Source organism: Salvelinus sp. IW2-2015, linkage group LG9, assembly GCF_002910315.2.
Source record: "Salvelinus sp. IW2-2015 linkage group LG9, ASM291031v2, whole genome shotgun sequence".
Lineage (NCBI taxonomy): Eukaryota > Metazoa > Chordata > Actinopteri > Salmoniformes > Salmonidae > Salvelinus > Salvelinus sp. IW2-2015.
Window position 1 is genome coordinate 17,674,536 of NC_036849.1, and position 16,128 is coordinate 17,690,663.

General features: G+C 42.5%; 1 protein-coding gene across 1 annotated transcript in view; it reads left to right on the forward strand.

The window, feature by feature from the left end:
* The window catches only part of ttll5 (tubulin tyrosine ligase-like family, member 5), a 98,965-nt gene extending 84,227 nt beyond the window's left edge, over positions 1 to 14,738 (forward strand). Inside the window, 1 exon segment of the mRNA XM_023994567.2 lies at positions 14,597 to 14,738. Within this exon segment, the coding sequence (XP_023850335.2) occupies positions 14,597 to 14,649 (53 nt within the window). The 3' untranslated portion in view covers positions 14,650 to 14,738.
* Positions 14,739 to 16,128: the final 1,390 nt, after the last annotated feature.

Below are 16,128 nucleotides of genomic sequence, written 5' to 3' on the forward strand. Positions count from 1 at the left end.
GATGCACATCTGTTTGTCTGATCAGGGCCTTTTTTCCATAGTCCTTCTATACGTTAGCATTAGTGTATCACACCATTCATCATGTGAGCGTCACACTTGAGCCGACCAAGAGAAACCCAGATCAGCCTGCATCTGTCCAAACGGAGCTGGAAAAAGACAGCAGCTATGCACCAACCCAAAAATGTGTGCCACCAGAACATTTCTTTTTTCCCCGATTTTCTCTCTTCAAAGTATGAAGGTTGGCGTAGGTTAACAAACATCTTATAAAGTCATCAATAACTGTAACTGGATCCGTGGGGAGCAGCTCCTGAATTTCATGAATGCATTTTTTCCATAATTTAGGGCACCAGGTTGGGGGAGATGCCTGGTGACTAAATACAACGCGAAGCAGTTAGCTTGGGAGAGAAAGAACCAAAAAAAGTCAGTACCAAACCTTTTAACAAGCCAGCCCTGGACCAGGTTTAGCCATGCATTGAGAATGGAGTGGTCCTGAAGCCAGCGCTGGTATCGCTGGTGTTATGCCCTTTTGTTTTTCGAGTGGACATAGCTTTGTGGGGCTTAGTAACGCTGCCTGCCCAGTGTCCTTTTGTAGTGAGGTGACTGGCCTCCTCTGATCCACTCTGACAGGGAGTTAGAATGGGTCCGAACAGACAGCATTCTCTCTGATCAGCTGTCAGACAATATTAATCACACACTTGCTCTCACTCTCTTTCCTCTTTCTCTCGCTCACTTTCTCCTCCCTCTTTCTCTCTCTCTTGCACTCACTCACTCAACCCCACTCTCTCTCGTTCTTTCTCCTCAAATGAGGACCTATCAAAGCTTATGAAAATATTTATACCTATTGGTCCCAAATGGTCTTTCTCTCTTGAAGTGGGTGGTGCTACACAGAAGGCAGCTGAGGAGAGATTTATTGTATTCTGTTTGAGAAGGAAATTAATGCTGCACTTGTGTCGTTTTAGTAGGAGACCGGTACAGAGCAATAGTTCTGCCATTTTGTTTTTGCTTTGCTAGCCGGGTTTTTCCAGTTTTGCTTTGCTGACGCTTTGCAGTTGAAGACAATTCTAAGTGAACCAAGTAAAGACTCATCACTCTCATTCTTCTTTTGTCCAATTCAGAAAAATCCTGGTTTCTCACAGGCATCTAGTGTTCTTTATCAGTCTGTCTCTGTTTGGTGGCTTTGTTTCATTAGTGTTTGTTTATGATTTTGATTTCTCCATTACTGTTGGGGATAAAGGAAGGGGAATATTGGCCTTTCTCTCTTTCTTTTGCTGAGCTAGAAAAAGCTGCTTCCAGCGGTCATGTCATCGGATTGGAAGTCTGGGAGATGTTTTCGTTTTCCAGCTCCATCAGGCCCCACGGTGTAAAAGAGCACCAAAATAAACAGTCTGCCGAGAGGGAATGAAAGGGAATACTGTTTGGAAGCACAAATACAGCAGCTCGACCTGCTCTTGGAATTCCTTTTCTACTGGATGCCTGGCGCTGGGCCAGGCGATATGCAAGGGGTGAGGGGACAGCAGGAAAAGGGCTGCTGCCCAGTGGCTGCCTGGACGGCTCCACTCATACCTGCATTGGCCATGAAAAGTAACACAGCCATACCATGACATTTTGCCAGCGGATTCCTCTCTTTCTCTCCGTTGGTTTTGCACGTTCCTCCGAAACGTTTTAAACTTCAGGAAATATTTCGACATCCCTCATCTGATATTATTTTCAGAATTGTCCTTAGACTAATTCTTCTCCCTATAACAATTCAAACATCTAGCAAACTGGCGACCCAGGGACCCCGCCCAGGCAAACTGCCGACCCAGGGATCCCAATCATATGTTACCAAAAAAAAAAGTATTGTTTTATCATCAGATGAATGGCAAGTAGAAGTAATCAACATTTTAAAATGAATAGATTTGGTGGACAGTTTCATTCTTTTGACCTCCCCACAGTTCATTGGAAGAGGAAGTGTAAACTCTAACATACAGTGCCTTCAGAAAGTATTCATACCACTTGACTTATTCCACATTTTATTGTTACAGCCTGAAAAAAAAAAATATATATATATATATCACCCATCTATACAATACCCCATAATGACAAAGTGAAAACGTGTTTTTAGAAATGTTTGCAAAGTTATTGAAAATTAAATACCCTAGTCATTACTTTGTAGAAGCACCTTTGGCGGCAATTATAGGTTTGAGCCATTTTGGGTATGTCTTTATCAACTTTGCACATCTGGATTTGGGGATTTTTCCCCAATTTATTTATTGCAGATTTTCTCACTCTGTGTTAAGTTAGATGGCGAGGAGTAGTGAACAGCAATCTTCAAGTCTTTCCACAGATTTTCAATGGGATTCAAGTCTGGGCTTTGCCTTTGGCTGTATGCTTGGGGTTATTGTCCTGTTGGAATGTAAATCTTCACCCCAGTCTAATGTCATTTGCAATCTGAAGCAGGTTCTCATCAAGGATTTGCCTGTATTTGGCTCCATTCATTGTTCCCTCTATCGTTACCAGTCTCCCAGTCTCTGCTGCTAAAAAACATCCCCATAGCATGATGCTGCCACCATGCTTAGATGACTGGTTTTCTCCAGACATATCGCTTTGCATTCATGCCAAAGAGTAAAATGTTTGTCTCATCAGACCGCAGAATCTTTTCCCTTATGAGCGCCGTCTTTCACATGACTTTTTGCAAACCCCAAGCATGCTGTCATGTGCCTTTTTCTCAGGAGTGGCTTTCGTCTGGCCACTCTCCCATAAAGCCCATATTGGTGAAGTGCTGTAGAGACTGTTGTCTTTCTGGCAGGTTCTCCCATCTCAGCCAAGGAACTCTGTAGTTCTGAGTGGTCTTTGGGTTCTTGGTCACCTCTCTGACCAAGGTCCTTCTTGCTCAGATGTCCAACTCTAAGCAGAATCTGGGTAGTTTCATTTCCAAGAGCACCACTGTAGAAATGGTTTTATACCCTTCCCAAGACACAGTATATGCCTCATCACAATTCTACCTCGGAGATCTACGGACAGTTCCTTGGACTTCATGGTACTATTTCTGCTCTGACATGCACTGTCAACGGCGGGACCTTATAGACAGGTATGTTTCTTTCTAAATCATGTCCAAACAATTGAATTAGCCATAGGTGGACTCCATCTATTTGTAGTGACATCTCAAGAATGATCAAAGGAAATTGGATGCACCTGAGCTCAAGAGTGTCATAGCAAAGAGGTGTGAATACTTTCAGTGCCTTCAGAAAGTATTAACACCCTTTTACTTTCTCCACATTTTGTTGTGTTACAGCCTGAATTACAATGTTGATTTAAATTGATATTTTGTGTCACTGGCTTGCACACAATACCCCATAATGTCAAAGTGGAATTATGTTTATTTTTTATTTTTACAAATTAATAAAACATGAAAGCGGAAGTGTCTTGGGTCAATAAATATTCCAACCCTTAGTTATGGCAAGCCTAAATAGGTTCAGGAGTAAAAATGTGCTTAACAAGTCACATAATAGATTTTATGGCTTACAGCAGTGAGTCTTTCTGTGTAAGTCTCTAAGAGCTTTGCACACCTGAATTATACAATATTTGCACATTTTATTATTATTTTTAATTATTATTCAAGCTCTGTCAAGTTGGTTGTTGATCATTGCGAGACAGACATTTTAAAGTCTTACCGTAGATTTTCAAGCAGCTTTTAAGTCAAAACTGTAGCTAGGCCTCTCAGAAATATACAATGTCGTCTTGGTAAGCAACCCCAGTGTATATTTGGTGTTTTAGGTTATTGTCCTGCGAAAAGGTGAATTTGTCTCCAAGTGTCTGTTGAATGCAGACTGAACCAGGTTTTCCTCTATGATTTTGCGCATGCTTAGCTCTATTCCATTTCTTTATATCCCAAAAAGTTCCATAGTCCTTGCCCATGACAACCATATCATTAAAATGATGCAGCCACCACCATGCTTGAAAATATGAAGTGGTACTCAGTGATGTGTTGGATTTGCCTCAAACATAATGCTTTGTATTCAGGACATAAAGTTAATTTCTTTGCCACATTTTTAGCAGTTTTACTTTAGTGCCTTATTGCAAACAGGATGCATGTTTCGGAATATTTTTATTCGGTACAGGCTTCCTTCTTTTCACTCGATCATTAGGTTAGTATTGGGCAGTAACTACAATGTTGTTGATCCAGCCTCAGTTTTCTCCAATCACAGCCATTAAACTCTGTAACGGTTTTAGTCACCGTTGGCTTCATGGTCGAAAATCTGAGCGGTTTCTTTCCTCTACGGCAACTGAGTTGATGGCTGACGTTTTACGTGTTCGTAACCGATTGTGTTTTAAAAAATAAATAATTGTTTAACTTTTATTTTTTAAACTTATTTTGTACATAATGTTGCTGCTACAGTCTCTTATGACCGAAAATAACTCTGTATTCCGCCATAAGCAAAGCAAACAGGAAAACGTTCATCCAGAGGCGGCGATCCTAGTGGCCGTGGACTTTAGTGCAGGGAAAATTAAATCTGTTTTACCAAATTGCTATTAGCATGTTAAATGTGCAACCAGAAGGAAAATAAACTCTAGACCACCTTTACTCCACACACAGAGACGCGTACAAAGCTCTCCCTCGCCCTCCATTTGGCAAATCTGAACATAATTCTATCCTCCTGATTCCTGCTTACAAGCAAAAATTAAAGCAGGAAGCACCCGTGACTCGGTCAATTTAAAACAAGTGGTCAGATGAAGCAGATGCTAAGTTACAGGACTGTTTTGCTATCACAGACTGGAACATGTTCTGGGATTCTTCCGATGGCATTGAGGATTACACCACATCAGTCACTGGCTTCATCAATAAGTGCATCGATGACGTTGCCCCCACAATGACTGTACATACATACCCCAACCAATAGATTACAGGCAACACTGAGCTAAAGGGTAGAGCTGCCGCTTTCAAGGAGCAGGACTCTAACCCGGAAGCTTCTAAGAAATACCACTATGCCCTCAGACGAACAATCAAACAGGCGAAGTGTCAATACAGGACTAAGATCGAATCGTACTACACCGGCTCCGATGCTCGTCGGATGTGGCAGGGCTTGCAAACCATTAGACTACAAAGGGAAGCACAGCTGAGAGCTGCCCATTGACATGAGCCTACAAGACGAGCTAAACCATGTCAATGCTCGCTTCGAGGCAAATAACACTGAAACATGCATGAGTGCACCAGCTGTTCTGGAAGACTGTGTGATCACGCTCTCCGCAGCCGATGTGAGTAAGACCTTTAAACAGGTCAACATTCACAAGGCCGCAGGGCCAGACGGATTACCAAGACATGTACTGCGAGCATGCGCTGACCAACTGGCAAGTGTCTTCACTGACATTTTCAATCTCTCCCTGTCCGAGTCTGTAATACCAACATGTCTTAAGCAGACCACCATAGTGCCTGTGCCCAAGAACATGAAGGTAACCTGCCTAAATGACTACCGACCCGTATCACTCACGTCTGTAGCCATGAAGTGCTTTGAAAGGCTGGTCATGGCTCACATAAACACCATTATCCCATTATCCCAGAAACCCTAGACCCACTCCAATTTGCATACCGCCCCAACAGATCCACAGATGATGCAATCTCTATTGCACTCCATACTGCCCTTTCCCACATGGACAAAAGGAACACCTATGTGAGAATGCTATTCATTGACTACAGCTCAGCATTCAACACCATAATGCCCTCAAAGCTCATCACTAAGCTAAGGACCCTGGGACTAAACACCTCCCTCTGCAACTGGATCTTGGACTTCCTGACGGGCCACCCCCAGGTGGTAAGGGTAGGTAACAACACATCCGCCACGCTGATCCTCAACACAGGGGCCCCTCAGGGGTGTGTGCTCAGTCCCCTCCTGTACTCCCTGTTCACTCATGACTGCACGGCCAGGCACGACTCGACCACCATCATTAAGTTTGCCGATGATACAACAGTGATAGGCCTGATCACCGACAACGACGAGACAGCCTATAAGGAGGAGGTCAGAGACCTGGCCTTGTGGTGCCAGGACAACAACCTCTCAACATGATCAAGACAAAGGAGATGATTGTGGACTACAGGAAAAAGTGGTGTCAGGCGGTGTCAGAAGAAGACCCTAAAAATTGTCAGATTCCAGCCACCCTAGTCATCGACTATTCTCTGCTGCCGCACGGCAAGCGGTACCGGAGCGCCAAGTCTAGGTCCAAGAGGCTTCTAAACAGCTTCTACCTCCACAAGGAACGAGGAAGAGCTTGGTTTTGTTTGGAAAGTTTGTTGTTTAAAAGTATATTGGAATGTTCTTAGTTGCTACCTAGCTTCTTATGTTGGATCCGCGACGCAGTTGGCATCAGTTGCTGGGACTGCGTGTATCTTTCCAGTGATCCTGCCGACCAAGGACAGGTCTGAGGAGCTATTTGGCGTCGCAGCTAGCCTAGCTGCTAGCTAGCTGGACATCAAGCTAGCGAGTTGTTCTTGAATGCAGCCAGCGACGCGGTTAGCCATTGTGGCTGGGACCACGGATTGTCCCGGGTTTGTGGCTGTCTAGATCCCTGCTGTTTGTTGTTTTCAATATTCCCTGTGACCTTCCCTGTCTGGAACTGCGAGGAGTAACAGCCTAACATACTACCAACATACTAGCTACCATGACAAAGACCAAAGCCGGCGGGAGTACCGTTGAGGACCGTGCCAGGGGTGTCTATCACACGTGAAGGATCTTTTAAATTAACAAAAAGAAACCTATAAGCAGTTGTTACAACAACAAGAAAATAGTTAAAGGGTTTTGTCCAAATACTCGTGGATTCTACTAATAAAATAATGGACGACCTCCAGGTCCAGGACCTGAAGAACAGTTTGCAGTTCTCCCAGGGTCAGCTCAACGAGTTGGAACAGGAGAACAGCAAGATGACAGCAATCTGTAAGTCATCTTGAGGGACAATCAAGGCGAAACAACATGGTTGTGGACGGAATTCCAGAATCTCCACATGAGATTGAGTCTGGAGTCTGGATGGAGTCTGAGGACAAAGTGAGGGAAATGATCTCTGAGAAATTGAAGATGGACCACAGGAAGATTGAGGTGGAGCGCACCCACAGGACTGGAAAACCCACCACCAGCCCAGGTGATAGGCCCAGGCCGATAGTGGTCAAGTTCCTGAGGTTCAAGGTCAAGGTAGCTGTTCTTGAAAGAGCCAAAAACTTGAGAGGAACGTGTATGTTCCTCAACGAGGACTATCCTGAAGCTGTGCACCAGAAAAGGAAAGGACTGATCCCAGCCATGAAAGCTGCCAGAGCGCGTGGGGACATTGCGTACATCCGCTACGACAGGCTCATTGTCCACCCTCCCTCCCAGAAGCCTGGAAGGGATGAGAGAGCCAAGCCTATGGGTTCGTAGCCTCAACCCCGCAGAACACACACACACACCAATTGATTAATGGTCTGCTGAATGTATATTTTTTTCTCTTGCTTTGTCTGCTCTGTTTAATATTATGTCTCTCTGATAAGCTACCCAGTAAAGGGCTGAGAATAGCCCATATTATTATATGTAGTCTTAGGAATATGGTTCATGAAATCAATAACTTGCTAACATCAGAACATTCATATATTAGCCATTTCTGAGACTCACTTAGATAATTAATTTGATGATACATCAGTAGCAATACAAGGATATAACATTTATAGCCCATGAATATGTATGAATTTTCCAATTTGTAAGTCGCTCTGGATAAGAGCGTCAGCTAAATTACTTAAATGTAAATGTAAATGTATAGAAGAGACATAAATGCTTATGGGGGAGGAGTTGCTGTATATATTCAGAGCCAAATCCCTGTAATGCTTAGAGAAGATCTTATGTCAAGTGTTATTGAAGTGTTGTGGTTGCAGGTTCACTTGGCACATCTATACCTTTTCTTTTGGGGTGTTTCTATAGGCCACCAAGTGCTAACAGTCAGTATCTAAATAATATGTGTGAAATGCTTGATAGTGTATCTGATGTAAATTGAGGTCTACTTTCTTGGGGACCTGAATATTGACTGGTTTTCATCAAGCTGTCTGCTCAAGAGGAAGCTTCTTACTGTAACCAGTGCCTGTAATCTGGTTCAGGTTATTAATCAACCTACCAGGGTGTTTACAAACAATACAGGAACAAGATCATTCACATATATCGATTACATCTTTAGTAATGCTGTAGAACTTTGTTCTAAAGCTGTATCCGTACCCATTGGATGCAGTGATCACAACATAGTGGCTATATCCAGGAAAGCCAAAGTTCCAACAGCTGGGCCTAAAATAGTGTATAAGAGATCATACAAAATATTTAGCTGTGACTCTTATGTGGATGATGTTAAAAATATTTGTTGGTCTGATGTGATTAAGGAGGAGCATCCAGATGCTGCGCTTGATGAATTTATTGAAGTTGCTTCTTCCAATTATTGATAAATCTACACCTGTTAAGAAACTGACTGTTAGAACTGTTAAAGCTCTACTCCATCTTTCATCGAATCAGATGGCTTATTCATCATCATTTTATCTTTCCAAATATTGTAATGATTATTTCATTGGCAAAGTGGGCAAACTTAGGCAGGAAATGCCCACGACAAACAGTAAGCAATTATATTCATGCATGAAAAAACAAATAATGAAAGAAAAGCAGTGCAATTTTGTAAAGTTAGTGTGGGAGAGGTGGAAAAATTTATTGTTAACGATCAATAATGACAAACCTCCTGGCATTGACAACTTAGACGGAAAGCTACTAAGGCGTGGCTATAGTCAGCCACCATCCTATCTGTCATATTTTTTATCTGAGCCTAGAGGAAAGTCTTTGTCCTCAGGCCTTTGAGGGAAGCCAAAGTAATTCCGCTACCCAAGAGTGGTAACGCGGCCTTTACTGGTTCTAACAGCAGACCTATAAGCTTGCTGCCAGCTCTTAGCAAACTGTTGGGGGAAAAATGATGTTTGACCAAAAACATTGCTATTTCTCTGTAAACAAATTAACAACAGACTTCCAACCTGTTTATAGAGAAGGGCACTCAACGTGTACTGCACTGACACAAATGACTGATGATTGGTTGAAAGAAATTGATAATAAGAAGATTGTGGGAGCTGTACTGTTAGATTACAGTGCAGCCTTTGATATTATTGACCATAACCTGTTGTTGAAAAAATGCTTTTCAACCTCTGCCATATCGTGGATTCAGAGCTATCTATCTAATAGAACTCAAATGGTTTTCTTTAATGGAAGCGTCTCTAATGTCAAACATGTAAAGTGTGGTGTACCGCAGGGCACCTCTCTAGGTCCCCTACTCTTTTCTATTTTCACCAATGACCTGCCACTGGTATTAACAAAGCATGTGTGTCCATGTATGCTGATGATTCAACCATATACGCATCAGCAACCACAGCTAATTAAGTCACTGAAACCCTTAACAAAGAGTTGCAGTCTGTTTTGGAATGGGTGGCCAGTAATAAACTGGTCCTGAACATCTCTAAAACTAAGAGCATTATATTTGGTACAAATCATTCCTTAAGTGCTCGACCTCAGCTGAATCTGGTAATGAATGGTGTGGCGGTTGAACAAGTTGAGGAGACTAAATTACTTGACGTTACCTTAGATTGTAAACTGTCATGGTCAAAACATATAGATTCAATGGTTGCAAAGATGGGGAGAGGTCTAGCCGTAATAAAGAGATGTTCTGCTTTTTTGACACCACAATCCTAAAAGCAAGTTCTGCAGGCTCTAGTTTAGTCTAATCTTGATTATTGTGTGGTCCAGTGCTGCAAGGAAAGACCTAGTTAAGCGGCAGCTGGCCCAGAACAGAGCGGCACGTTTAGCTCTTAATTATAATCGGAAGGCTGATATAAATACTATGCATGCCAGTCTCTCTTGGCTAAGAGTTGAGGAGAGACTGACTGCATCACTTCTTCTATTTATAAGATACATTGTGTTAAATCCCAAATTGTTTGCATAGTCAACTTAAATAATATAACTCAAATAAATAAAATTTGATTTGATTTGACTTACACACAGCCCTGACACACACACTTATCCCACCATACATGCCACCAGGGGTCTTTTCATAGTCCCCAAATCCAGAACAAATTCAAGGAAATGTATGATATAGAGCCCTTATTGCATGGAACTTCCTTCTATCTCATATTGCTCAAATAAACAGCAAACCTGGTTTTAAAAAACAGATAAAGCAACACCTCGTGTCACAACGCCTCTCCCCTATTTGACCTAGATAGTTTGTGTGTATGCATTGATATGTAGGCTACGTATGCCTTTTTAAATATTTATGTAGTTATGTCCTTGAGCTGTTCTTGTCTAATAATGTTCTGTATTATGTCTCATGTTTTGTGTGGACCCCAGGAAGGGTAGCTGCTGCTTTTGGGATCCTAATAAAATAAAATACCAAGCCATAAAACTCCTGAACATCTAATCAAATGGCTACCCAGGCTATTTGCATTGCCCCCCACCCCTATTTTACGCCGCTGCTACTCTGTTATTAACTATGCATAGTCACTTTAATAACTCTACCGACATGTACATATTACCTCAATTACCTCGACCATGCGGGGCCCCCGCACATTGACTCTGTACCGGTACCCCCTGTATGTAGATTCGCTATTGTTATTTTACTGCTGCTCTTTAACTACTTGTAACTTATTTCTTATTCATATGTTTTATACTGCATTGTTGGTTAGGGGCTTGTAATTAAGCATTGCACTGTAAGGTTGTATTCGGCGCATGTGACTAATAACATTTGATTTGAGTTTCCCTTCTTTGCGAGGCATTGGAAATCACAATAAACACTATTATTGCACACAGTGAGTCCATACAACTTATTTTGTGACTTGTTAAGCAAATTTATACTCCTGAACTTATTTAGGCTTGCCATAACAAAGGGGTTGAATACTTATTTACTTATTTCATATTTTTCATTTGTAAACATTTCTAAAGACATAATTCCACTTTGACATAAAGGGGTATTGTGTGTATGCCAGTGACACACAATCTAAATGTAATCCATGTTAAATTCAGGCTGTAACACAACAAAATGTGGAAAAGGTCAAGGGGTGTGAATACTTTCTGAAGGCAGTATATACACTGCATTCAGGAAAGTATTCAGACCCATTTGACTTTTGACACATTTTGTTACGTTACTCTAAAATTGAGGATTTTTATTTATTTAATATATCTACACACAATACCCCATAATGACAAAGCAAATTTGCAATTCTTTGGAAATTAAACAAACACCTTATTTACATATGTATAAAGACCCTTTGCTATTAGACTCAAAATTGAGCTCAGGTGCATCCTGTTTCCATTGATCATCCTTGAGATGTTTCTACAACTTGGAGTCCACCTGTGGTAAATTCAAATGATTGGACATGATTTGGAAAGGCCCACACCCGTCTGTATAAAATCCCACAGTTGACAGTGCATTTCAGAGCAAAAACCAAGCCATGAGGCCGATGGAATTGTACCTAGAGCGCTGAGACAGGATTGTGTCGAGGCACAGAACTTGTGAAGGGTACCAAAACATTTTTGCAGCATTGAAGGTCCCCAAGAACACAGTGGCCTCCATCATTCCACCAATCAGGCCTTTATGGTAGACTGGCCAGACGGAAGCCACTCTTTAGTAAAAGGCACATGACAACCCACTTGGAGTTTGCCAAAAGGCACCTAAAGGACTCTCAGACCATGAGAAACAAGATTCTCTGGTCTGATGAAATTAAGATGGGTACTCTTTGGCCTGAATGCTAAGCGTCACATCTGGACGAAACTTAGCACCATTCCTACGGTGAAGCATGGTGGTGGCAGCATCATGCTGTGGGGATGTTTTTCAGCGGCAGGGACTGGGAGACTGGTCACAATCAAGGGAAAGATGAACGGAGCAAAGTACAGTGAGATCCTTGATGAAAACCTGCTCCAGAGCATTCAGGATCTCAGACTGTGGCGACGGTTCACCTTCCACAGGACAACGACCATAAACACACAGCCTAGACAACTCAGGAGTGGCTTAGGGACAAGTCTCAATGTCCTTGAGTGGCTCAGCCAGAGCCCGGACTTGAACCCGATCTAACATCTCGGGAGAGACCTGAAAATAACTGTGCAGCGACGCTCCCCATCCAACCTGACAAAGCTTGAGAGGATCTGCAGAGAAGAATGGGATAATCAGACAGAACAACTAGCCTACATCAGAAACCATTAGTGTTTTTTTTAAAGATGGATCCCTAAATACAGGTGTGCCAAGTTTGTAGCATCATACACAATAAGACTCAAGGCTGTAATCGCTGCCAAAGGTGCTTTAACAAAGTACTGAGTAAAGGGGTCTGAATACTTATGTAAATGTTGTATTTCAGTTATGTTATATATAGTTGAAGTCGGAAGTTTACTTACTCCTTAGCCAAATACATTTCAACTCAGTTTTTCACAATTCCTGACATTTAATCCTAGTAAAAATTCCCTGTTTTAGGTCAGTTAGGATCACCACTTTATTTTATGAATGTGAATTGTCAGAATAATGGTAGAGAGAATAACTTATTTCAGCTTTTATTTCTTTCATCACATTCCCAGTGGGTCAGAAGTTTACATACACTCAATTAGTATTTGGTAGCATTGCCTTTAAATTGTTTAACTTGGGTTAAATGTTTTGGGTAGCCTTCCACAAGCTTCCCACAATAAGTTGGGTGAATTTTGGCCCATTCCTCCTGACAGAGCTGGTGTAACTCAGTCAGGTTTGTAGGCCCCCTACCTCGCACACACTTTTTCAGTTCTGCCCACAAATTCTCTCTAGGATTGAGGTCAGGGCTTTGTGATGGCCACTCCAATACCTTGACTTTGTTGTCCTTAAGCCATTTTGCCACAACTTTGGAAGTATGCTTGGGGTCATTGTCCATTTGGAAGACCCATTTGCGACCAAGCTTCAACTTCCTGACTGATGTCTTGAGATGTTGCTTCAAAATATCCACATAATTTTCCATCCTCATGCTGCCATCTATTTTGTGAAGTGCACCAGTCCCTCCTGCAGCAAAGCACCCCCACAACATGATGCTGCCACCCCCTTGCTTCACGGTTGGGATGGTGTTCTTTGGCTTGCAAGCCTCCCCCTTTTTCCTCCAAACATAATGATGGTCATTATGGCCAAACCGTTCTATTTTTTGTTTCATCAGACCAGAGGACATTTCTCCAAAAAGTACGATCTTTGTCCCCATGTGCAGTTGCAAACCGTAGTCTGGCTTTTTTATGGCGGTTTTGGAGCAGTGGCTTCTTCCTTGCTTAGCGGCCTTTCAGGTTATGTCGATATAGGACTTGTTTTACTTGGACATAAATACTTTTGTACCAGTTTTCTCCAGCATCTTCACAAAGTCCTTTGCTGTTGTTCTGGGATTGATTTGCACTTTTCGCACCAAATACGTTAATCTCTAGGAGACAGAACACGTCTCCTTCCTGAGCGGTATGACGGCTGCGTGGTCCCATGGTGTTTATACTTGCGTACTATTGTTCAGAAAGATGAACGTGGTACCTTCAGGCGTTTGGAAATTGTTCCCAAGGATAAACCAGACTTGTGGAGGTCTACAATAAACCCTGTAATTAGCTCCAATGACTGGTTAATTTTCTCCATATTAAAGTGATCGTTCGAGATTTTGGCAATGAAGCCAGTTGGATGAACCGTAACAGCTAGCGTACAAACTGTTCCTGTAGACTTCCAGTTTTATTGATTTTTTCACCCGGTAAGTTGACTGGGAACACATTCTCATTTACAGCAACAACCTGGGGAATAGGTACAGGGGAGAGGATGAATGAGCCAATTGGAAGCTGGGTATGATTAAGTGATGATGGTATGAGGGTCAGATTGGAAATTTAGCCAGGATACCAGGGTTAGCACCCCTACTCTTACAATAAGTGCCATGGGAACTTTAGTGACCACAGAGTCAGGACACCCGTTTAACATCCCATCCGAAAGACCCTGCACAGGGCAATGACCCCAATCCCTGCCCTGGGGCATTGGGATATTTTTTTATAGACCAGAGGAAAGAGTGCCTCCTACTGGCACTCCAACATCACTTCCAGCAGTATCTGGTCTCCCATCCAGGGACATTAAAAGTAGGGACATTAAAACGCAGGGACATTAAAAGTATATCCATGATGGTATTCTGTTGCAGCTAGCGATATTCATAAAATTCTTATTTTTCACATAAAAAAAATCCCAAATAATTTTCTTCCCCAATAGGTAATAATACAAAAAATTGCAGACCCATTGGAGTACCTCCGCAAACCCCCCGTTTGAAAACCCCTGATCTAGCATAATTTTGCAACCATTAGCAAAATAACATTCCATATTGAACTTTTAAAGTTTGGCTCAACTCCTCACACTATGTGTATTTGGCATTGACTCTAAATGCTCTTTTTTTTTTTTTGAAGTGTAAGATACACCAGTCAGCACTATGGAGTACTTTCTTCCCCAGCTTCTGCCCTGACCTGTTCCCACAGTAGTATCCTTTCTAACTACTGCACACTGAACATTCAGCCTTGAAAGCACAAGATTCGATGTTCACCCCAATGTAGTTATTTTATTCATCTTAGTTATCTTCTTTCCTCTGCAGGTCTTTCTGGGTACAGCAAACTGTTTCAGGGACAGGGGTCCAAGCTCAGATGACAGCGAGATAACAAGAGAAAGGACGGGAGCTATAGCACACCATCTTGCCGACAGAGGTGTCTCTGCATGTGACCACAGGTGCATGCTGGGTAGGAAACAACTTAAGGATCCCACTGCTGTGACTGTATGTCTGACATCACACCAGGCCCTGTTACTGTTTCTATATGAAGGAGACATGCAAGAGGATAGCCTGCCCTTTCAGGAATCCCTGGGCCTGACGCAGGTCGGGATCTGTTGCACAGGCCAAGACTTTCCAGTGGCTTTCTGTATCACCCCACCCCCCCAGCCCCAACTCCATAACCCTATCGCAGCAGTTGTCATCCCTCATTCTCCCCATGCTGTCTGTCTGTCTATGCCATGGAAAGACTTCAGTGACAGACACCCAGCAACAGCTGGTTCCCACCAGAGGCCCCATGGGCACAATCACTGGAGCTCAGAGTATAGTCTTAATACATTATAGCAATTACTGTACAGCCAGAGAGATGTGCTTTATCACCCCCTTCTGTCTCATTTTAAAGACATGTTTGCGGTGTAGGGAAGTTTGGGTACAAGAGAGAAACTGCAATTGACCAATATTTTAGAGATTGTCTCAATGATCTTGTTTTACTGAGAAATGAGCAAGTAAAGGAAGTGTTGTCTGGTGAGGCAGGCTTGATGTTGTGCTTGGGAACCAACCATCCCATTCCCTCATGAATTAACTTATCAGAGAGTATCACAAACAGTTGCCAATCCAGTTATTTTTGGTATGCTGTGGTATTCCTCTCTCTTCACGAAGACTTGTTACATTGGCTAGCAGGACACTTGAATGAGTTGTATTGTTGCCTTTACAGTTCTCATGTTTGCACTCCCTTGTTTGTCTATACTCTACAGTAACAGTATATACCAGACTTTTCCCACTATGAACTGTAACGAGGTGTACACCTGTTATACTGACATTCTTTGTGCGCTCTGGCTTAGTAATGTGCAGTATACTGTTAGACCTGCACAGTAATGTTTTTATCTGGCTTTAACTCAATTGTATGTTACACAATACCTTGCAGTCAGTCGTTTCGGACTGTAATGCAATGACAATGTTGTCCATTTGTAGTGTGTGCTCTTTTACAACCTGAGGGGAAAAAGCTATCGAATGTCTGTCTCATGGCCCCTGTGTGCAGAGCATGGTGATGAAGGGGCCTACCTATGCAATGCCATCTTGTGTAGTAAATGTACTCAACCCTCCTTTCCACAGAGGATTCTACCTGGAACCCAAAAAGGTTATTCAAAGGGTTCTGCTATGGGGACAGCCGAAGAACCCTTTTTTCTAAGAGTGTATGCCAGCATGCTGTTATCTCGAGTACAAACTGGGGAAGAACATATGCAGCAGTGGGTTGGGTTATGTATTATTGAAAGGGAATACTAAGTTAGTGGGTTATTAATAGCCTTTTACATGTGTCTCCCCAACTGCTGTATTGTGAGGACCAAACAGTGTGGGAACCATCA